The sequence below is a fragment of the Candoia aspera genome, chromosome 11, assembly GCF_035149785.1.
Source record: "Candoia aspera isolate rCanAsp1 chromosome 11, rCanAsp1.hap2, whole genome shotgun sequence".
In the NCBI taxonomy this organism is placed as follows: Eukaryota; Metazoa; Chordata; class Lepidosauria; order Squamata; family Boidae; genus Candoia; species Candoia aspera.
The window spans coordinates 6,360,089-6,384,628 of record NC_086163.1 but is presented as its reverse complement, the minus strand read 5'-3'; the positions used below and the strand labels follow the sequence as shown (position 1 = coordinate 6,384,628).

Genomic DNA, 24,540 nt, shown 5'->3' with positions numbered 1-24,540 from the left:
AGTGAAATTGGGTTCCCGCACAAAAACTACAGAGGTATGGGCTTTAGTTGACTCTGGGTGTTCCGGGTGTTTAATTCACCCTGATCTGGTTGCTGCTTTGGACCTGCCTAGCTTCCCCCTCCAGCAGCCTTTGATCTTCACACAGTTGGATGGTTCAATGGCGGGGGGGTGGGGGGGTGGCAACCCATTTCACTGGAACTGTCGCACTGCAAATGGGCAGCCACCATGAGACTTTGAAATTCGTTGTAACACCTGTTGGCAACCCCTTGGTAATTCTGGGGATCCCCTGGTTGACCTATCGAAGCCCCTATATAAACTGGGAGCACAGAACTGTGACTTTTAAAGATGGTTTTTACCAAGCTCCTATAGCAGAGAGAGTTGCACGTGCAGGGGTTGGAAGGGCAGTGATCGCCATGCCACGCCCTAACTTGCCACATTTAGAAGGCTTGCCTGATCAATACCAAGACTTTGCAGACGTATTTGGGGAGATGGAAGCAGATCAGCTACTCCCCCCACCGGAAAACTGACTGTGCAATAGAGTTGGTTCCCAATGCTCAGTTGCCCAAGCCAAAAATTTATCCAATGACTCAGAAGGAGCTTGAGGCATTATGGGACTTTATTGACAAAAATCTGTCAAGGGGATTTATTGAACCTGCTACTTCCCCAGTTGGGGCCCCTGTGTTATTCCGGGAAAAGAAAGATGGCACGCTTTGACTCTGTGTGGACTATCGAGGGTTAAATTCCATCTCTAATGTCAACAAGTACCCTCTCCCGCTCATGAAGGACATGTTAGCTCATTTGTCAAAGGGCAAGATTTTCTCCAAGCTCAATCTTCGCGAAGCCTATTTCTGCATTCGCATAAGAGCTGGGGATGAGTGGAAAACTGCTTTTAATTGCCCACTAGGATTGTTTCAGTACAAAGTCCTCCCTTTTGGGTTAGCAGGGGCACCCGGAGTCTTCATGCAGTTGATTAATGAAGTTTTACATGATCATTTGTTTAAAGGGGTCCTGGTTTACTTAGATGATGTTCTCATTTACACTGAAACCGAGGAGGAACACGAACGCCTCCTCAAACAGGTGTTACACAAACTTAGAGATGCCAAACTCTATGCCAAAGTTTCCAAATGTGAATTTCACAAAACCCAACTTGACTATCTGGGCTATTGGGTGTCTGACAAGGATATTGAGAAGGTCCCTGCAAAAATTCAGGCTATTCTAAGTTGGGAACATCCCCGTACCCAGAGGCAATTGCAAAGTTTCCTCGGGTTCAGTAATTATTATCACCAGTTTATCCAGGGGTTTGCTGAGATTGCCTTGCCCCTCACTGATTTACTCCGTACCAAGGGCTTGGGGGAGACACGCAAAGTAAAACACCCTGGGGCCGTGCTGAATTGGACGCCTGAATGCCAGGCAGCGTTTGAAAAGTTGAAAACCCTTTTCACTGCTGAGCCTATTCTACAGCACCCTGATCCTGAACGCCCCTTTGTGGTCCAAGTTGATGGACTCCTGACTTCTGACTCCTCAGTTGGGGCTATTTTGTTACAGAAGGATTCTGAAAATCACTTAAAACCCTGCGCTTATCTGTCCAGAAAATTTTCTGAAACCGAACGCCATTGGCACTTTTGGGAAAAGGAGGTGTTTGCTGTAAAAGCCGCTTTGGAAACCTGGCATCACCTCCTTGAAAGTGCTAAATGCCCGAGGTTTGGACCGATCACAGGAATTTGCAAGCCCTCCTCACCCCCTGGCGTCTCATCCCTAAACAAATTCGCTGGGCTCAGTTTTTCAGTCACTTTAACTTCCAGTTAAAATTTATCCTGGGAAAGAAAAACTTTCTGGCTGATGCTTTGTCACGTTTACCTCAAGACCTTGAGCAGGTGGCAGATGTGGTTGGGACTGTTCTTACTGAACCACAACTGGGCTTGGTTGCTGTCACTCGGAGCCAGACCCGTGCACAGGCAACCCCACCCCCAGCCCAGTCTGGGAAGCGGAAAGTACAAGTTCCTTGTCAGTTACAGAAGGACTTTCTCCAGGCACTGAAATCTGACACTTGGTTGCTAGCTAATAAAGACACTGTTTCTTTTGAAAATGGTCTGGCGTGGGTGGAACACCACCTTTATGTGCCTGAAACTTTAAGAGCTGATGTTTTGCAGCGTTCCCATGATGATAAACTTGCTGGACACTTTGGTTTTGTCAAAACCTTGCATTTGGTTCATCATCAATTTTGGTGGCCAAACTTGAGACGTGATGTAAAAGACTATGTTGCTTCCTGTCCTGTTTGTGCCATGTCAAAACGAAAGGGGGGGAAACCACAGGGGCTTCTACAGCCAGTGTAGAAAAATCACTCCTGATTTAGTTTGCCATTTCCACCTTGCTTACTCTTTGAAGCCTGCTGCTTAATGTATTCTTTATTTTGGGGGGGCAGTATGTCATGTTCACTGTAGTTTATACATCGTAACATTTCACATGCCATGGCGCTGACGCGCATTTCTGTTTGGGAGGGAGCTGCTGTGAGACCTTGTACCAAGCTCCGTATGTGAAATCAGGACAATGGAATGTGTTTGGGTTATCTTCTCTGTTCAAGGCCTTTTCCCGCAGACCATCAGAAACCGTTCGGAGCACCTGGGATTGTGAACTTGAGAAGATTCTACGGGGGGAGGGATTTCATTTGCACCGAGGGTTTTTAGTTTGAATTTGGCGCGCTTTCATCATTCTCAGCTTTCTCTGTGATCCTGCATACTATTCTTTAATAAATCAGATATCTTTGAATTCCTGTTCATGAGTCTGACAGTGTTTTAGAATAGGCAACCATTACATTGGGTTTATAAGGCTTTACCATTTAGGGTAAACCTAGCAGTTCGAAAACATGCAAATGTGAATAGATTAATAGGTACCGCTTTGGTGGGCAGGTAACGGCATTCCATGTAGTCATGCCGGCCACACGACCACGGAAGTGTCTACGGACAAATGCCGGCTCTTCAGCTTTGAAACGGAGATGAGCACCGCCCTCTAGAGTCGGACACGACTGGACTTAATGTCAAGGGAAACCTTTACCATTTAGGGGGGGGGGGGAAAGGTGCCTGGAGGCAGAACTGGAACTTTTAGAACATTGTAAATAATATGGAAAATTAAGGGGCATTTTCCTTCCTCTGCTGTCTTAAATGCAAAGTCACCAGTAACACCAGGATCAGCAGTAGCTTCCAGGTAGACCAAAAAACCACCCCCTCACCATTTCACTCAACTTGTCATTAAAATTTCACAGCAAGGAATATCTAACCAATCTTTGCTGATTTCAGAAAAGCTAAGTAGGGCTGAACCTGGTTAGTTCTTGGATGGGATATGGCCAGTAAATGCTAAAGCTGCAGACTAGCCTGGTGGGGTGGGGTGGGGAACAAAAATGCTCCAAAGACCAATGGCAAATGGTTTACTTGTTGCCAAGAAAACTTCATATTCACATTCTTGTAGCCATTATGAGTTGAGCTCCAGTTAAGGGAGACTTTCCTTCCTTCCTTCCTTCCTTCCTTCCTTCCTTCCTTCCTTCCTTCCTTCCTTCCTTCCTTCCCTTCTATTAAATTTAGCCACCACCCATCTCCCCCCAAAGGGGGGACTCTGGGCAGTTTACAACCAAGATAAAAACATTAGAATACTCTAATAAATATAAATATAAATATGATATAAATACAATTTGGAAGGGGGAAAATACTGTGCTCTGATGAACAGAATTGTTGTACCCAACTTCCACGAAGGGCAAAAGGTCTACCCAGTTGTCCTGTTGGTAATTAATGTAACATCTTAAGAACTGTTCTAGGGTGGCATTCAATCATTCCATTGCTCCGTCGGTCTGGGGGTGATGACTTGAACTCAGAGACTGGGATGCACCAGTTGACTTTAAAAATGACTTCCAGAACTTAGAAGTGAACTGGATGCCACAGTTGCTAATCACCCTACCCTTAATTCTTTCAGCAAAGGCAGCCCATGACTAACTTTTTCTGGCTCTTGAAGCTAAGGAGGATAGTACTTGATTGGTACTTGGATGGGAAGGAACAAGAAATACCAGAGCTATAGACTAGATTGGAAAGTCAAAAGCACCACCCAAGAAGAAGGCTACTTGAACATTCCCACCAGGGGTCAAATTGGGTTCATGGGAGACTTGACATGACTTGTGATTGAATTTGCTGTCACAAGATGGGTGGTCAGTATCTTAGGTGACTAAGATTACTTAGACTCCACAGCAAAATCAGAATGCAGATCACTGGGAGAGAAGAGAAGCTGGGCATTTCTATCATCTTTGATGGAAGACTAGTTCTGAGTATTCTTAAATGGGTTACTAACTGGTAGCCATTCCATCAAGTGCCCTAACCCTCTTTTCATCTTAGCTGGCCATGATAGCTTTTAAGAACACATGCTTGGGATGGCTTGCTTCCCCCTTTCTCCACATTCCCTTCCTTTGCACATTGTGTCTTTTAAATTGTAATGCCAGGAGCAGCAAGTTTCTTCTGCCTGTTAGCTGCTCTGAGAGATGTCTGAGTGGGATAAAATAAGCACATTGCTTATTTATGGAGCTTCTACCTGGTCTGTGGGAAAGAGCACCTGGGAAGTTTTAAAGATGATGATTAGAGCACTTTTTCAACCAACCTACAAAATGCCCCACTTCTTAGATATTCTTCTGGCTACTTCTTACCGTGTGTAGACAGGAACATGAGCAATTTCTGGGGATCAGCCATGCCTTCTTGGCACTAGTATTAAAGAGTGCCGGATCCAACATTAAGCGTAGAATACAGGAGAGGCAAATCCAATTGAAACTGTCATATTGCTTCTGAGTTATTTTAATTTGAATAGAATCAATTGTTCCTTGAAGCCAGCAGATTGTCTACTCAATACATCAGATCCCTACTACAGAAGAGCATTTACACTAGCAAGTGACAAGAATTACCCCATGGTGGTTCCATCTGAGGATCAGAGGAAAATTCTGCATTGTAAGAGATTTTCCTCTTGGATTCTGGGAAGGTTGACTCCATAGAATATGTCCTCCTAGATTCTATAGTTGCAAGACCAACAGAGTCCCGGTAGCATCAGGAATGCATGTATGGGCTTGTCCTGGAACAGTGACCTCCCTTTTCCCATTCCTGAATTTTGAAAGAAATTGCCATAGCATCCACCCATCATCCAGTCTCTCTGCTTAAAGTTTTTTGCTCCTTTTTCCCATTTTGAGACAACAAAATGCCCTGAACCCCTTGCCAACTTTATTTCAGACAGGGCTGTTTTAGAAGATTCCTGGAGATACTAAGAATTGCAGTTGGGGTCTCCTACATGCAAATCTTCTTTTTGAAGCAAGACACAGCTCTCCAATGAATATTTAATCACATTTAGTCTTTGATCCCTTTGTAATTGGCTCTCAGTTTCTTGTTCCAGTCCCACTTATTCATACTTAGATTTTTTCCAGGTACCCATCTAAAATTTATACTAGTTTGCTTTATGATCAAAGACCAGTTGGAGTTGGCTGGATAAAGTTTTTTTGGGGGGGGGCAGATGCTGGTTAACTGTTTTTTAAAAAGGCACTTGTCATTACTGCTTCTGCCCCTGAAATGTCTTTAAATGCCAGTAGCCAAGGAAGAGGCTAAACCCAGCTTCTCAAATTTCAGGCAGGAATCCTCTTCCACACAGTCTGCGATGCTTCTGCTCACCGAATGGCAACAACTGTTATCTGCAGTGGAAAATCAGAATCTAGAGTTAATTAATATCTGCTGCCATCCAGGCCATTTAACTTGTCACAGGAAAAAAAATGTTCTCTGTGTCTTGGTGGAATCGGAATGATTCTTCAGGATGAAACTGTGGCTGGCCATTTTTGAACGCTAAAAATGTCATCCATTATCTTTTGCCATGCTTTTAAAGCAGCCATTATTCAAATATGGCTGTGAATTATACATATTAATATTTTGTCAAAAAAAAAAAGACAAACGAGTTTTTTAGAACATCACTGGAGTAATTATTAACCGACTGGTCATGAAGTGTGTGCATAGGGAGGGGAGGGGAAACCTGTCATCCCTGAGGTCATCCGTTAGTCTGGGGTTGGGTATCAGCAGTACACTGATAATATCCAATTATACAGTATATCTTGGTCCAAGGCCTGTCTCAGTGTCTGGAGAACGTGTGGATCAGGAAGGGGAGGTTAATAATTGACCCAGGTTCATTCCTGACCACACGAAGTAGATGTGGATATCTTTCGGCCCTCCAACTTTGGAGATATTCTATCTTCCATCTTTGGTCTTACACTTCTCCTTTTGAGACCGGTATGCAAACTGAGGGTCCTCTTGGAGTCCAGCTCCAGCTTGAAGAGCAGGAGACAGCTGTGGCCCAGAGGGCCTTTACACAGGTACTCCGTTGTGCCCTTTCCTGGACCAGGAGGCCCTTCAGATAGCATTCACTTCTTAGTCACTTCTTGAATGGATTAGTATAATGCGCTCTTCATGGAGCTGCCCTTGAAGAACACTAGGACGCTACGGCTGGCCCAGAATGCAGCAGCGCAGGCAGTCTTGGGAATGCCTCATTATGGCCATGTGACCCTAATGTTCCCTGCTCCATGAGCTGCACTGGTTACCAGTTGGCTTCCAGGTGCAATTCAAGGTCCTGATTATCATCTATAAAGCCCTTCATGGCATAAGGCCTGGTTATTTGAAAGACTGCCTGTCTCCAGTGGTTTGTGCCCAAATGGAGCAATCAGACAGAGTCGGTGTGCCCCAGGTCCCATCAAGCAAGCAGTGTGATCTCGTGGGACCCAGAAATCACTGTGGCAGCACCTGGTGTCTGCAGTAATATCCAGATGGCTTCTACTTCGATGATGTTCAGGAAGCTAGTAAACACCCAGGTATTCTTCCAGGTTCTGAGGTTGAGTGAAGGTTGAGCCCTTGCTGGATGAGATTCCTTTGATTACTTGTGGTTTCAGGGTCCATTCATGATTTTTTTTGGTGTGTTTTGTATCTTTTTTTACTTTTAATTGTAAGCCACCCGAAGTCATTGGGAATCACGTGGCCTATAAATTGTATGTGGTGGATTTTGGCAGTGCCGCTGGTTCTCAGGAAGGAGGGAGCACATTCCAAGAAGGTGGAAGAGATAAGAGGAGACATAGTCCAGGGGGCAGTTGTGGGAAAACCCAGAGATTCGGAATAACCCTGCCCAAGAGCCTTCCCAGGTTATTTTCCTCTTAGGTTAGGTTGAGTAGCTTTAGACTGGCAAGATTCTGTCGTTATGGCGTTAGCAAATAAAGAACTGAAGTTTGGCTGGACTGATTCCTGGTTGTTCTTGGGCTGGGCCTGGCATTGTATAAACACACAAACAAATACATGAGCTATAATTTCTGATGTGGTTAAAGATGTAAAGATAAAGTTTTAAAATATATTTTTAAAAACAAATGTGGGGTTTTTTGTTGTTGTTGTTCCTGTTAAATTTAAAAAGGCAAAACTTTGGGGAAAAATATATGCATTATTAACTTACTTTTCAAAGCTAACTTGGGGTGAATTCAGACAGAGGTACCCCAAAATGTGGAAAAGCTTTAACATTTGATAAAGGCAGGTGTTTAAGAGTTAGGACAAAGGCCCTAAATTCATCTAGTGTGCAAATGAGTCTCACAACCTTTGGCAAATTGGTGCCACCCTGATATCTTCGAACGGCATCTCCAAATAAATTTAAGCCAGCATATCCCCAGTCAGGAACACAGCCAATTTTACTATTTTTCAGGGCCGTGTTTTATTATTATTTTTAAACATCAAGAAAAAATTGCCACATTGTTTTAGAGCTGAATGGGTTGTGGTTGGACTTACTTCCATGAATTGTTTTAAATGATCTGGCATCTTTTCTTTTTTTGGTCCTTTAAAAGTAAACAGTAATAATGCCCCATATATTTACAGGAGCCAAGGATTATTTTCACAGGCAGTTTCTTTTTTTTGCAGCGTTTCCTAGACCAACCACATGACCAGGCAAAATGTTTTAATGTATTTTACAGAACATTCACACTCAGCTGTCTATCTCTTTATCGGTGTGGCTATTTATTTAAATAACTACCTTGTGTTTTAGAAGACGATATGCTTCTAAACAAAGTTGATATGGAGCTGGGCAGCTTTTGGTTCCGGGAGCGGGCACATTGTCTGAGCATATTGGATGGACCATACCATTAACTCAAACTATAAAGTGCTTTACTTGTTCCAGCACAGCATGTTACATGAGCAGAGTGATAGTGTTTCATTAAGTTTTATTTTATTTATTTATTTATTATTCAAATTTAATTACCGCCCATCTCCCCCAAAAGAGGAGGAGACTAACCCTAACCCTAAGTTAGGCTTAGGGTTAAGCATGCTTAACATTATTCTTACTATGAATCAAGGCTTGTTCATGTCTGAATTGCATTGAACAGTCTGGTATCATCATCATCTAAAGACCCACAAATAGAAATAGAACGACTATGGCAAAAGAAAGCAAAGATACTCCCAATAGTAATAGGCGCCTTGGGTGCAATCCCAAAACATCTGGAGCACCCCTCGAACACCATCGGCATTGACAAAATCACCATCAGTCAATTGCAAAAGGCAGCTTTACTTGGAACAGCTGACATCCTGCCACAATACCTTTAATATTATTAAACAACAACATCTGCCTATCCCAGGTCCTTGGGAAGGACTCAATGTAGGTGGGCAAAAGTGCCAAATCCAGTCTCAACGTCTGGCTGAGTGTGCGATCAACTGTAATAATAATACTTTATTGGATAGCCATAAGGCCTCATCAGAATAAAAAATACAGAATAATAATAAGACCTTGTGTAACAAAATAGAGCCAAAATCAGAACTAAAAGGAAATACATATTTCTGTATCACCCCTACAATTTACTCTAGTGAAAGCCACATATGCCGTTCTCAATTGTACTGTTTTGTTCATATAAAGAGCCATGTTATACGTAATATTTGGGTTCTGACCACACGTGCAATATGTTGTTTCAATGCATGGATCCCAACAGGCTGGTCGCATCCAAGATACTAATCTCTCTCTTTCTTATATAGCTGGCATTCAAATAAGATACGAACTGGGTCCTCTATTTCTGGAGCTCCACAAATACATGTATGTTTGTTGTAAGGAACTTGGTTAAACCTTCCACATTTGACCATTGTGTTCAGCTGCTGAAATGGTAACTTAATTTTTAAAAAAATGATTAAATTTGAATTCCTTGCTTTGTCCTTTCTACAGAGGACACAACTATTCGATGTGAACAACTGGATCTGCTTCAGGACTGGCTGGCTGATTTCAGAAAATCTACCTCCTCTTCCAGCACAGCCAATCCAGAGGAGCTGGTGGCATTTGATGTGGTCTGTGGTGACCTGAACTTTGACAATTGCTCATCAGGTGAGGAAGGTCCCTTCTCTTTTCAATCTAGACCTCAAAAAGTTAAAGCACCAAAGCCCCCAAGAGCATTAGATGTGGTCCCTTCCAAAAGTTTCCACTGAGCTGTAATTTTTAATATAACAGATAGGGAAGCATTTTAAAGGCATGGTTGCATTCTCACCAGAATCTCATTTAGTGGGTTAAATGGACACCAAAGTAGTCCACGCCAGGCCTTCAAAAACCAAGGGTGACTTCCTACTTGCCAACAGTGGTGCACGCTTGTTGTTGTTGTTGTTGTTGTTGTTGTTGCTTTTTAATTAATAACAAAAAAGAAAAAGAAAAAGAAAAAATCAAAACACCATGATAATACAGATGGAGATACTTCCACTGTCATAAAAAGGGGGAAAAAACATAAAAAGTGCTTTAGAAAAAAGTGGGGAAAGTGCAACAAAAAAAGAAAAAAATAGTATAATATGACATTTTAGCAGTAACCAGTTACAATTCTAGACTATTGAAATATTATTCAATAGTATAGAATCGTAACTGGATATATATATATATATATATATATATATATATATATATATATATATATATATATATATATATATATATATATATATTTCTAATGCATTTGTATGACTATCATTTTATTTTATTTTATTTTTCTTACCCTATCCCAGCATTTGGGAGATTTCCCTCTTTCCCCACGTCATTTGTAACACAGGGAACATGAAATGTTGGTTTTGATCTTTTGTGAGATTCCATTTTTCCACCACACTCATAGATAGCAGTAGGCAATTAGATCTTCACCTGATAAAAGAATATGTAGAAAATGCAAGTCCTGTTTAGTCTATCTAATTGGCATCACCTTCAACGCATGACTTTATTTTTAGTTTCAGAAGAACGTGGTTGTGCCCACCCCCCATTTTTCCCCTTTCCTAAAGGCTCCCATTTATGAATTGTATTGCCTTTATGGGAGACAATGATAAATGACATCATTAGCGCTGTGGAAGAACGACTTCTGGGATTCCCCTGAGAAGCAAGAGAAACACAGCAAAGTTTTCTCAAGTTGCACAAAGGAAAAATTATTAAGAGGTGCAATTAGATAACATGCATTTGCATAGTGTTAGGTGGACAGTAGATGAGAATTGAATGTTTGGTGGTACTAATCATTGCCCTGCAAGGTAACATTGGAATTAATCCCTTCCCATATCCTGCAACAATAAATTAAAATACTGACCATTTGCGATTCTTCAAAGTGCCTTCCTTCCTCTCTCCATTCTGTGAAAAAGCCAATCTTGGCAAGATAATTGTATGGACCTTAAAGGTCCGTATTTGTGTGGAAGTTTGCCATAGATATTGGGTCCACCATGTTTCTCCCATGACTTTCTCTGACATGTTATGGATCTCCTTTGTTGCCTTTCTTCGGGTTGCAGATGACAAGCTGGAACAGCAGCACTCCTTGTTTACCCGCTACAAGGACCCATGCCGGCTAGGTCCAGGGGAAGACAAATCATGGGCAATTGGTAAGATGGAAGGCCCAGAAGTGGGTCAGATGCCCCTTGGCTGGGAGGAGGAACCTGCTTAAGGAGCCTAGGTCTCCTGTTTTTGCTAGCTTGTGCTTTCGTTTTAGCCAAGGTAAGTTGCAAACTATAAACAACTGGTTCCAACTGCACATTGATCTTCTGGAGGACGGAAGGGCAAATTAAAAGATCACCAGTATGGGGACCATAAACCTGTGGGAGAAAGAGGCCTAAAACCAGAATCTTTCTTTAAAGATATGGCAGCCTGCCTTTCCAACATGGGGCTAAGACACAGAATCAACGGTATGGCCAACACACTTGCCAGGATTGGCACAACAGGTTTAACACTAAACCTGGATTACCAAAACACAATTGCTATGTACAGTGTGCTCCCCTCAATAAAGCATATGATGGCTTAGCATGATTCACACCACATGTTAAGTCAATGACTAGATTCCCACAACAATTTGCTCTATCATCCATCCATCCATCCATCCATCCATCCATCATCTATCATCCATCCATCCATCCATCCATCCATCCATCCATCCATCATGGAGCATTTTCCCCAACATGATATCCTCCTGGACTGTAACTTCTCAGAATTCTGAGCCAGCAATTCTGGGACTTGTAATCCTAATTTATCTGGGGACACAGGACTGGGGGAGGCTGGCACCACATATTAATCCAGGAAGTACAAATAGTTCACATAAAAATACAGACAAAATCTAATTCAAACTTTTTTGATCCCTTTGCTTTGGAGTAACAGTAGAATACTGTATGTTTCCCTTTGTCTCTCAGGAACCTTGTTAGATCCGAAAGGACTGTATGATGAAGAAGTGTGCACTCCAGATAATCTGCAGAAGTACGTGCTATTTTGCTTTCTGTCTTATTTCTATCACCAATATAAATGGGATGCTTTAACTTAAACACTTCACTTGCTGATATTTTACTTGTGTGTTACGGATACTTTTACTGACTTATTTTTAGGTTTGGGAATATTATTTATTTACTTTGCAGCATGGTACTTATTTCTGTCTTAAGTCCCACACAATGGAAAAGGGAGACAGAGATTTAAGCAATAAATACTCAGAATGTATTTCTTGCCCAGAGGTCTTAAAATATAGGTTGGACAAAGAGAACAAAAGTTGGAAGTCTTTGGGTTGAATGAAAAAACCAGGCATGTGTAGTGGCTGGCCATGCATCAGAGGCAATTCTGCCTCTGAATTTGAAGCACAGTATCAGCGGCGATCAGGCCATGCAGGGTTGATGGCAGCCCTTTGAGGTGGGCCAGGTCAAGAAAGAGATACAGGTAGTCCTCACTTAACAACCACAAGTGGGACCAGAATTTCAGTTGCTAACCAAAGTGACCATTAAGCAAATCTGATCCAATTTGACGACCTTTTGGTGGCGTTTGTTAAGTGAATCACTGCAGTCGTTAAGTGAACCATGTGGTTGTTAAGCAAATCACATGATTACCCATTGGTTTTGCTTGCCGGAAGCTGGCTGGGAAGGTTGAAAATGGTGATTGCAGGACCATGGGAAATGCCGGAGAGTTATTGAACATTCCAGGGAAAGAAAGAAACGCGTCAATGCAGGCCCTTACCCAGCATCCTGTGCTTTTGTCAAAATGACCAGAGCAGCATCCTGGATGTCATAATGCAGCTCTCTCCCCTTTGTACATGTGCGCACGCACACACCAATGGGGCAGAGCCTGCACTGCCTTGACGCTATGCTGTGTTCATCATTCCCCCCTCCTCTAACTCCTCGGAGGACCCTTCTATATACATTTGAATTTTTAAAAGAAGATGAAACCTTTCTTGAATGTTTCAAAGTGCTGTTTCTATTGGGGCACTTCTGCCCCCTCCCCGATCCCCAATTGGCTTTCTCCACCTCCACCACCCCCTTCATAAAGCAACCTGCAATCCTCTTCGCTTCTACTGACCTCAAAATGCAGGCCGATGAAGAGCATAGAATGTCACCCTGCGTCCCATGCTCTGAGCACTCCCCACTAGCCAAAATTCCCTCATCCCCCCCTTCAAACACAGAAAAAAGGAAACAATAAATTGCAGCTTCTCCTTCTGCATTTTCGGTCATCATATTTATGCGTCCATTTGCCTGGGCTTTGCAAAAACATTTAAAAAAAACAAAACTAAACACAGAGGTTGATATGAAGGGAAGCTATGCAAGAAAAAGTCTGCTGTAAAAAAACACAATCACACACACACACACACACACAGACCAAACACCCAGAAAGAAAAGCACTGAAACATGCCAAAGGTTCCCCCCCGAATACCGCATCCATTCCTTTGTTGCACATAAAACCCACTGTGAGTAATAAGGCAAAAGGATCACAATATTGCCGTTTTGCAGCTGGGTGCTCTTTCAAATAATTGCTTTTTGCAGTTAAACCAGGAGAAGTGGAAGTCAAGTTTTAACTAAGGGATACTGCAAAAGAATAGCTCCTGAAACAGGATGTTGAGTGTCTCTCTTGGGGTTTCGGGGAGGCACTAACAGCTGACTTGAGACCAGATCTTTGGAGGAAAAGGGAGTCCAAACTTCCCACCAGTGGGAAAACAGGCCTTCCACAAAATCTACATTGCTGTAGCAGCCTTGCATCCACACTGCAATACTTTGAAATAAATCAGAGTAGAATCAGCAATAAATCAACTCACTCTGTAAAAAAATTTGACAGCAGGAGCAAAATTAGGACCACAGCTGGTCCTGAAGGGGCACAAAATAGTGGTGTGGAAGTTGCCCTTAATCCTTCAGAATCTTAGTTCAGGTTTATTTTGAAAACCTTTAGCAACTGGCATGTTATCTTGCAATCTTGACATTATATCATCATTAAAAACACACACACACGCACAAAGAAATAATTACATCTCTGAAAGGGCTAATGCCATGGACCAACTAAATTAGGCTTAGAACAGACCCATGCGGAAATCGTTCAATAATAAAATTTGGCGAAGACATAAAAAACTAATTTATCACCTGGTTAATATTGGCACTGGTACATCTGGAGACAACACAGTAAATTAGACTTCCATTAGCTCTCTGACGCTAACATCAGAAAACCTGTCAATAAAGTTAAGGAGGCCACAGTATTAAAGACATCGCTGAGAATAATCTAGGTCTACTTCTTTAGAAGAAGGGTCACTTAAAATCACTGCTTATGGAGAACGTGCCTCTAACTTTGCGTTAATGACTAGGAAACTCTTAGAGATAATTTTTAGGTCCATAAGAGTCTTCTAGAAGCCATGTTATGACACCAGGATGGCATCACATGTGTTACAAAGTCATCACATGTTACATAATTGCATCACTGGCACAATGATCACATGATACACAAGATCTCCTTCCCCCCTGCTCACTATGGATCCCCAAGGGTGAAAGAGGCTATTCCACAAAGATCCTGAAAGAGCTAAAAAGCTTTGACTCTTGATTGCTTTAACTTAATGACCTGCCATTGTACAAAAGCACAGTTGCCCCCCACCCAATCCTGGTCCCTTTCATCTTTATCTATTTTATTAGTATGCTCTCTAAACCAGCAGTACCAAAGTGTACACATTCAATCCTTAAAAGGAAATAAATTGAAAATAAAGGATAAAAATTTGAAATGGAACTAAAAGTAAAAGGATAAGATCTAATTAGGATGTTGGGTGAATTGGCCAAGGTGAGCTTGGGTCTGTTGTAGTCAATGTGATGGGAGATGCAATAAATGAAATAAGTTTTCACTTGGCCTCTGATCAGCTTCTGCATAGGAGAATGGAAAGAGGAGCTATTTTATCGTTTGCTTCAAACAGTACAAAAGGCAACAAAGAAGTTGGGGGGCAGACTTATCAGTGGCTGGTGTTAGCTACTGAAAACAGAAGACTCCATTAGACTGGGTATCCCTTTCTACAATTATCTCGTGAAATGCAAGGTGATTGGCTGGACCCCTAAAAGGTTTTCATTATGGGTGGTTGGCTACCTATTTGCCGATTGTTATGATATTTCCCTACTATGAATATCTAGGCATCTTCAGACATATGGATTCCAATTCCCCCATGTGGTGGGGGTGGGATTGCTGAGAATTTTGGGGGTAAAAATCTACATATCTGGAGGGCAACAAGACCAAGGATAGGTAGCATAGAGTAGTGGCTGAGCATCACAACCTACCTCATATCTATGCCTACAAGTTGTAGGAGAGAGAGAGAGAAGATAGAGAAATGATTGCAACCTGTAAGGGCACTTTGAAAGTAAGGATTTAGAAAATATCTTCTGGTGTAAGATATCCGGTAGGGCAAAGTGCTGAAATTCCTACAGTCCACGCTGAGCATGTCTCCATCTATTTCTCAGCTTTTTATTTAATATCCCATTATGAAGTATCTATAATTGGTTGGTCTTTCAAGAGAGGTCAGTTCCATCAAAACCAAAGTTATTCATTGAATCAAACAATGAAGCTTTCATTCTTTAGGGTCCCTCCCCAATCAGACTGAAGAATGGTCTGCCAAGGGTACTCTGAAGACAATTAATTAGACAATGGTTTAGATTTGAACCATCCTTGTATCAAAATGAACTTCCTACTGGGTAATTTAAAAATATCCATCCGCGGACCATTGCAAATTATTGATTCCACAAAACTTAAATTAATCAGAAATGGCAAGCAGGCATTAATAGATTAGGCCTCTAGAGATAAACGTCAGAACATGTTAAAACCGGATTTTACATTTAAAAGCCAGATAAAGGATGAGTAATAGGAATAAATTGCAGCAATTATTTTCATGTATTTCTAATTTTCCAGAAAAAGAGCTGCAGACTTTCAAATGTTACAGATGTTTGTTTCAGGGGGAGCGGGAGAATCTATCTCGCTTTTCAGGGTGTGGTCTAACTGATCATTTGGCTATCTACAGTATCTAACAACCATTCTCATTTCAATCATATTTCTTTAGGAATAATCCTATTATCAGCTCTTCATCTTCACTAGGCTGTAAATCATCTCAACCCTGTAAGATTATATGCACTTACCCAACTGGTAGCAATATAGCAATATAGCAATATGGCCCACCTAAGGCAGATGCCATCAAGTTAGGCCTGATACCAACAGTACATAGACAAATGCCCACCAGCTCTGCTTGCCTCCAGCAAAAACCCATAAAAATTCCAAGAAGATTGCACTGATTTTGTATGTCCTCCTGTAGCTATTTAACCCTTCTCCAGTTCCCTCTGCTTTATCAAGCACCATCATTTAGGATAAGGGTGTGGTAGCTGCCCTTTGTCACATCAGGAAACAGACAAAACTTCAGTCATGTAATGGGATGTGGGAATGACCCTGGGAGACAGGAGGAAAAGCAGCAGACTAGGCAATGGGCAGATAAGAGGCAGCTGAGCCCGCAGAAGGAATGGGGGTGTGGTAAACATCTCAGAAGGGTTTCTTGGACTATAAAGGCGAGTGGGGAAGAGATATACTTTCAGACTTGCAAGATTCTGTTAATGTAACCTTGCAATAAGGTTAGAGTTAGTACTTCTGGGTGTGTTTCTTGTCTGGATTACCTTGCAAGGCTAAGAAATCACACTGTCACAGCTGCCAACTTGACATCTTTTTACCATACCCTGCAGATGCCCCTGACTTCAAGAGAGCCATCCTTCTTGATTCAATCTAGAATTGATTGGTTGGTTCTTCTTTTAGTCCACAGAATTCCTAGTGACCATCTTCAAATTCTAAATTCAAAGGCATCTATCTTTTCTCTCTCTCTTATTCAATGTCTGGTTTTAAGAACTGTACTTTAGGACCAGAAAAACTCCAGCTTTAACTGTTCTGATCTCTGTTGTCCCTGAAATATCCTTGTCCTTTTTAATCTTGTCTAAGTTTCCAATGTTTTGCTCCCTAGGGTGTAGCTTTTCTTCTCCAGAACATTGCCCATCTTTTTCTATTCTTGAACCTGAGAAAACAAACTATCCATCACCCTCCTTGTCAACTGTCAGGTCATTAAGCACGCCAGTTGACCTTACCTTTTTTTTAAAAAAAATATTTACGGTTTTTCACTTTCCATTTTTACTTTCTTGAGACGTTTTTCTACGGGGTGGCGTTGTCTGCACATCTCAAACAGTTACTGTTCAGCCTCCTGTTTTGATTTCAGCCCTCATCTATTCCAATCCTGCCTTTTCATTCTTATTCCCTGTATAGTGTAAGCTAACCACATATGGAGATACTATGCAATCTATCCTTTCCCTATTTTGAGCCACTCTTTTTGTACAAATTGAATTCTTACAGTATCTTCTTGCACTGGGCCAATTCCTGGAAGAATAACCAGGTGTTCTGGCATGCTTTAAAATCTTCCATATTCTGGCATGATCTATACAATCAATGGCTTTGCTTTATTCAATGAAGCAAAGGTAAACTTCCGTTTAATTATCTTGCTCTCTCCATTATCCATTTTATGTTAATAATCTACTCTTAGGACCCTCTGCCTTTTCTGAAACCTTCTGTTCGCTTGGCATTTTTCTCATCCTGGGTGGTTCTATTCTTCTTTGCAGCATCTTAAGTGAGATTTTGCTTGCACCAAGAATGAGTGCTGCAAATCGGTTGGAGGGAAATTAAATATTTACCTAGAGTATTATTTTTAGGGGTGTGGGGGGTTTTCTTATTCTTTTTCTTTCTTTTTCAACATTTATAAACAATAGTATAGTAGAGATTTTGGCATTAAACTCAGAAAAGTTTACTTGTTGATATCATAAAAATAATATATTCTGCTTAGAACTTTCACTAAGATTATATTGAGTAATGATCGTCCAACCTCAGTAATTATCGGTTTTTTCAGAGATAATACCTTTTTTGAAATTATACCTTTGTTTTAAAGTAAACAAAGGATTTTAATAAGACTAAAATAATAATAATAAAACAAGCACAGAGCACAAAGAGGGAAATGAATACACAACTCTATCTATATTGGTATATCTGTGTATGCTGTACCTTTGTGAAATAAAGCTTTTTTGAATGGAAAAAAAGAATGAGTGGAATGGTTTGCAATTTGCACATTCCCTTGCATCTTCCTTCTTAATGTAAATATACACACCAGTCTTTTCTGATCTCTGGGCCACCCAGTCTGCTTCCATAGTTGTTGACATGGAGCAATTTAGTTGATTCTCCTCCTGCACTTTTGAACAGTTCAGTAGATATTCCATCTGCCTATCTGACAGGTGGTCGTATTTCACTTTCTAATGGAGTCAGTTTATGAATATATAAATGTTTCTATGTTTCATTCTATAAACCATCAGTCTTTCAATCTTCTTTTAATAATGTCAAATGTCCTGTGTTTACTCAGATTTTCTTAAAAATATATCATTGTGATTTTCTTGCTATGCTTTTGCATTGGTTGACATTCTAGACCAGTGTTTCTCAACCTTGGCAACTTTAAGCTGTGTGGACTTCAACTCCTAGAATTCCCTGGCCACCATTGCTGGCTTGGGAATTCTGGGAGTTGAAGTCCACACAGCCTAAAGTTGCCAAGGTTGAGAAACACTGGTCTAGACTGAAATATCTTTCCTTGTCTTTTTTTGCTCGATGGGGAAGTCTTCATTTAGTCATTACACATCTTCGCTGTTTCACAGTGTTTTCATTTCCCATCTTACCCACAACAGCTTGTTCTAAAAGTCAGTTGGATCTTTTCCCTTTTGACATTTTGGGGATTATTTTTCAGTTTGGTTTTGCAACATGGCACTTGTGACCTTACCTGTTCAGAGCCCCTTGCAGTTGCCGTCAAGGTCTCTTATCTTTTTTCCTAGTTCCGCAAATTCATTTTTGCATAAGAAGAGTACAAAAACTGAGCTTTACATTGATTTGATATTTTGACTGAATGTCCTCCATATCAAATCTTGCTGGCATACCTACTCGCTTTAACTGGGAAGTGTGGGGTGTTAGTTGCTTTCCCCCCAACCCCTGAGCAACTCGAAATTCCCATCCATCAGAGAGCCTTCTCCTTAGCCCGCTGCCATGCTCTCCCATCTGCAGTACTGGAGGGCAAATATAAAAAAATTCCATGTCCTGCTGCATTGTGTCTTCTACAAATACATCCGCATTAAATTCATCACACTACTGATTAGTAAACATCCTGGACTCAGATTCTGAATGTATGCAATTGCTGCTTATAGACGAAACTCCTACAGTTACGGTGCAGGTAGCCAGGTTCTGTGCTGCAGCGATGAAGATCCGATACATCAAGAGAGGCCAACCTTCGTAATTGTCTTATATACAGTAGTAAGCTTTTTATAATTTTATCCACATATGCACCATAGTCATATAGTAGTTTTTTACATTTTATATTTTATATCTAATACACTCTTGAAAAATTTTATATTTTCAAATAGTTAAAATAGGCTATACCCTAGACCTTGCGTATAGAGTTAGACAGACAGTCAGCGTATTTTGATTTTAATATATATTTTTATTATCTGCCATTAATAGCTCAAGCATGACTATGTTTGTCTTACAGAACAGCAAGATTGTATTGGTCCATGACCGTAATAAAGATTTGGTATTTGGTATTTGAAAAATATGTATAGCTAGCCCCCTCTCTAGAGTACCTTATGGCAGGAGGAGGAGGAGGAGGAGGAGGAGATGTGCAAGCACTATAAGACTAAATACAAATTTCAAAGTAACATTAGGTTAATCCTGCATATCAAAGCATCTTGTAAAACTCCACATCATCATTAAGTCAATATGCAAAATTAACAATAGTCAGTATAATATGAATCATAGATTGAAACGAAGAATTGGCAAAAACAGAACCTAAGGATTCTGTCCTTATTTAGTGAATCAAATAAAAGCTTAGGTATTAAAGTTTTCTGTTAAAAAAAACCCAACCTTTGTATGTAGTGCAAGTTCAATCGTTTGATGTGGTGCTCAGGAGATAAGGAAGCCACCCACCTGGGGGAAACCCAATCCTCCTCAAGAGAAGGAGCTTCAAAACTCAGACCTGAAAGTTGGCAGTGGCAAATCACTTCTGCCCAGTTGGCAAGTGGCTGTACGCTTTAGACAAGTTTGGGGGGGCCAGCAATGATATTTTCCAGTTGGAACGTCAAACTTTCACGGGTAGCTCTGAAAGGAAAGCCACGGTCCAACAGAAGCCGTAAGGAAGTCTGGTCCCTGATGGTGCCAGTACTGAAATAAGAGTTCCTTATTTTTCAAGGGTACATGCAATTGGAGCTTGCAATGTGAGAAGTATAACTTGAAATCCTCAGTGTGGAAATGAAGCACATTCAATTAGATCCTTTAGGACTAAATAATTTGAAGTGGATTAGGACTCCTATGATTATTTTTGTTGTTTATTTGTTCAGTCGCTTCCGACTCTTTGTGACTCCATGGACCAGCCCACGCCAGAGCTTCCTGTCGGTCGTCAACACCCCCAGCTCCCCCAGGGACAAGTCCGTCACCTCTAGAATGTCATCCACCCACCTTGCCCTTGGTCGGCCCCTCTTCCTTTTGCCTTCCACTCTCCCCAGCATCAGCATCGTCTCCAGGGTGTCCTGTCTTCTCATTATGTGGCCAAAGTATTTCAGTTTTGCCTTTAATATCACTCCCTCAAGTGAGCAGTCTGGCTTGATTTCCTGGAGGATGGACTGGTTTGATCTTCCTGCAGTCCAAGGCACGCTCAGAATTTTACTCCAACACCACAGTTCAAAAGCATCGATCTTCCTCCTCTCAGCCTTCCTTATGGTCCAGCTCTCGCAGCCATATGTCACTACGGGGAACACCATTGCTTTAACTATGCGGGCCTTTGTTGTTAGTGTGATGTCTCTGCTCTTAACTATTTTATCGAGATTTGTCACTGCTCTTCTCCCAAGGATTAAGCGTCTTCTGATTTCCTGACTGCAGTCAGCATCTGCAGTAATCTTCGCACCTAGAAATACAAAGTCTTTCACTGCTTCTACATTTTCTCCCTCTATTTGCCAGTTATCAATCAAGCTGGTTGCCATAATCTTGGTTTTTTTGAGGTTTAACTGCAACCCAGCTTTTGCACTTTCTGTGATTATATACTATTTAGGACACAAGTCCATAGGACAGAATGGAATGGCAATGACACTCCAAAAGGACACCACTAAATGTATTGTTGGGTATAAGCCAATAACACCAAGATCATATCTATTAGAATTAATAGATATCCAGTAATCACACTTTGTGTGTGTGTCTGTGTTTCTGTGTATCCAAGACTCTGCAAACTAGGGCTCCCAGGTCCTGAGGCATTCTTACAGAACAAAAATGGTGAGCTTCAAGTAACAGTCTTGCTTGTTACCTTGGCATTAGGTTAGGTAGAGAAATGGGGAACCATTTACTTATTGTTTATTTTGTTAATCAATTCATGTGGCTGCCTATTTTGCAACTCTCCTTGACTATATTGCAGCTAGCCGATCAAGTGTTAGGTATCCGTGCTACAACGAGGCAGTACAACCCTGATATGCCCCTAGAATCTTCCTTTGAATTTTGTTTTGTTTAAATGGAGTGAAAAATAGATGGAAAGTTGGCCTGCTATCAAGGGCCAGCAGGCAGCACCTTCTTTATTCCAAATGTGTCCACCAGCATAAAAACAGATTGCCTGCTCCTTTCTCTGCCCCCTACCTGCCAATATGGCAGGGAGCATTGGAAGCACGAGGCAAAAGTGTAGCTACCCAGACTTGGCAGAACAAGGGTTGAAGCATGAACATCTTTCCCAGAAAAGGATGATTTTATTCTTAAAAGCTTCTTGCACCTCCATGTAATGGGAAGTTGATTGGTTTGTGAGCAAAACTGTGGTGGATGAGGCTGAGCTAGAACTGACCTGCTCTGAAACCTCCCATGTGTTTGCAACCCAGGACAATGGAAAGCGAAGAAGGACGAAAAGCCTACCTTGTATTTCCCACCAGCAAGACCCAGGCCTCGAGTCAGAAAGGGAGGAAGGGGGCTCTGAAGGGCAATGGGAGGCGGATTGACTATCTGCTTTACAGCAAGGAAGGACTCTATCTGGAGTGGAAAGTGGTAAGCTATATTTTAATGGAAGACTTAAGACAGCTAAAATTTCATGTCAGCTGTAAGGAAAAGTGCTTCGTGATACAAATCTCTCTCCACCAGGAATACCAAGTAAGAAATCCACTGATTTACATTCTGATGCCTCAGCGATATAGCTCAGTAGTAGAAGGGGACGAAGGGGAGATTTGATATTTGCAGAGTGATACAAACTGAGTTATGTAGCCTAAATTCAAGCAAAGATCTAAGCTTAATTATCTGTTAGTGTTTATACAACCCCAAGTTTTGGCTAACAGCAAGAACACCACTAACTATCCCACTGAAATCTATTTAGAAGAGCACATTTTGAGAGGAATGCTATATTTAAATTGATATAGAGAACATACTCAGAACTCCAGAATCTGGGGAGAAATGTGGATGTGAATAATTTTGGAAGCATCTCTTAACATATCAGAAGGTTGGGTTTTCCCATTGCATCCATAAACCTGTAGATTTAATGCTGCAAAGAACAGGAGGGAGAGAGAGAGAGAGAAGGTTGTGATAGACATAGATATGATAGAGAGAGGGAGGGAGAGGGAGGGAGAGGGAGATAAAGATTGCCAGAAATTTCCTCTTTTCTTAAATAAGACAGCCAAAATGGTTCAGGCAATGCAGCAGTTAATGGAAAGATAGGGAACAGGATCAGGAACGGAGACCAGATTCTTCCCTCTAATCCGCTTGGATAGGATAGATGATGTCACTGGATGTTGTCACTGTCAAAATGCAACAACATTTTCTGATGGGGGAGCTTCTGAAAAAGTGGTCCTGTCCAATTTCAGCCATGCAATGTCTTCAGGTAAATTACAGACAGCCAAGACCCACCCACTGTACATTTTCAGGCATTCAGAGGCGATGCCAGGATGGACAGGAAGCTTGGAGGAGGGGCAAAGCTGTGGAGAGAGGGCTCTGCAAGCTAGAAGGGCCAAAATGGAAGGCCACGTTAGGCACAAGGGCTAAAATTCCCGTCCTTGGGTAAGAGTGCTGGGCCACAAATGGAGGTGCTTAAGTACAAGGAAAGCTAGTTGATGTAACGTTTGTTTCATTCTCTTTTTCCTTTCTTCAGACCCCCCTCCATTACTTCACTGGATTCTTGTACAGATGTAATAGGACATTTATTATGCTCCTTGGAGTTTGTTGTATGGAAGGCAGATAAAATGTAATTAAAACCCTTGACTGTTTGCAGTATCAAAATTTTTAAAAATTGCCTTGTCTGTCAAATGACAAGCAAGCTGATTTGTAGAAGGAGGTTTCCGTTTCAGCCAAAGGTCATTCAATGGCTTGTCAACAGAAGGGAGCCACAGGGCCCCTGAAGATTACTAAGACCTACGCTTGGTCTTTATAAAAACATTTCTTTGTCATTCCCTCTGCAGGAAGTAGAAGAATTCAGTTTTATTACCCAGTTGGCAGGACTCACGGATCACCTGCCTGTTGCCATGCGTCTAATGGTTTCAACTGGTGAAGAAGATTCGTAAATAAGGAAGGGTTGTTATTTTTCCTCAAGAGCTTAGAAGAGGGAACTTCCAAACTTGTGACCAAGTTGCAACAGTGGTCTTTTCTGGTGCCCCCATGCCTCTAAATCGCTCAGGATGGACCAGGATGGATTGCAATTGATTTTTCTACAATCAAAACCCACTTGGAGGATGTTGAAAAAGGAAACGAAGAGGCATATGTGAACATGTGTGGGGAGTTGGATGAGATGAAGGTCAACTCTACTGACAAGTGTCACAAGTTGCCCCAGCAACCAGGCAGGCCTATATTTCTATACTTTCACTGTGGACTTAAAGGAACCAAGATAGAAGTCCCAATTCCTTTGAATCAGTGCCATTCTTACTTAATCTATGTACACCCACACCCACACATATACCCACACACATATATATCTATATATAGAGATAGAAATATATATAGGTATATACGGATATATAGCACAATTTAGTTTGTAATCAGTCTGTGTTTGTGCTGCTCCAGAAGTGAGTTATTTTATTTCTTTAGATATCCTTAAAAAGCTAACTCTCTTTCTTTCTTTCTTTCTTTCTTTCTTTCTTTCTTTCTTTCTCTCTCTCTCTCTCTCTCTCTCTTTCTCTCTCTTATCTATCTATCTATCTATCTATCTATCTATCTATCTATCTATCTATCTATCTATTTTTTTAGCCTTGTAAAGTTGTAGCAGCATGCCTGGATCGGAAGCATGCGTTCGCATTGCATGCCGCTCACTTTGAAATGAAATGGTTGTAAAGGGACCATTTAGGGTGGAGGGGGGGGGGGAAATGCTAGAACCACAGTGATGATTCAGAACCGAAAGAGCCCAAGTAAATACATTCTAGAGAGTGAGCCCATGTTCAAGTTCACTGATGAACCCTAAAAGGCAACCAAGTCAGTCCGGTATGGACCTTGGATGAATAAAAAATGTGGAATCCCAATTCATTTCTTAATGCAATTCCCACTTTTAAAAAGGTAATACCAATAAGGGCCAACTGATCCATGAGACAGTCTTAAGTGACGCTGGTTTCTTTGAAGAATGTCCCCAAAGGTTGCTAGAGAGAGGATTAAAGTGTAAAATGTGCAAAGTTCTCTTGAGCCAGCTGGTCAATCTGGATTGATGGACCAAACTTCTGACCAGAGACCCTTTTT

The 24,540-nt window shown here is 41.4% G+C and overlaps 1 protein-coding gene across 1 annotated transcript in view; it reads left to right on the top strand.

Moving 5' to 3' along the window:
- SMPD3 (sphingomyelin phosphodiesterase 3) overlaps window positions 1-23,928 on the top strand; it is a 47,380-nt gene extending 23,452 nt beyond the window's left edge. Inside the window, exons 3-7 of the mRNA XM_063312743.1 lie at window positions 9,229-9,384; window positions 10,803-10,892; window positions 11,691-11,754; window positions 21,720-21,882; window positions 23,280-23,928. Of these exons, the coding sequence (XP_063168813.1) occupies window positions 9,229-9,384; window positions 10,803-10,892; window positions 11,691-11,754; window positions 21,720-21,882; window positions 23,280-23,381 (575 nt within the window). The 3' untranslated portion in view covers window positions 23,382-23,928. The remainder of the gene's footprint in view (window positions 1-9,228; window positions 9,385-10,802; window positions 10,893-11,690; window positions 11,755-21,719; window positions 21,883-23,279) is intronic.
- Window positions 23,929-24,540: the final 612 nt, after the last annotated feature.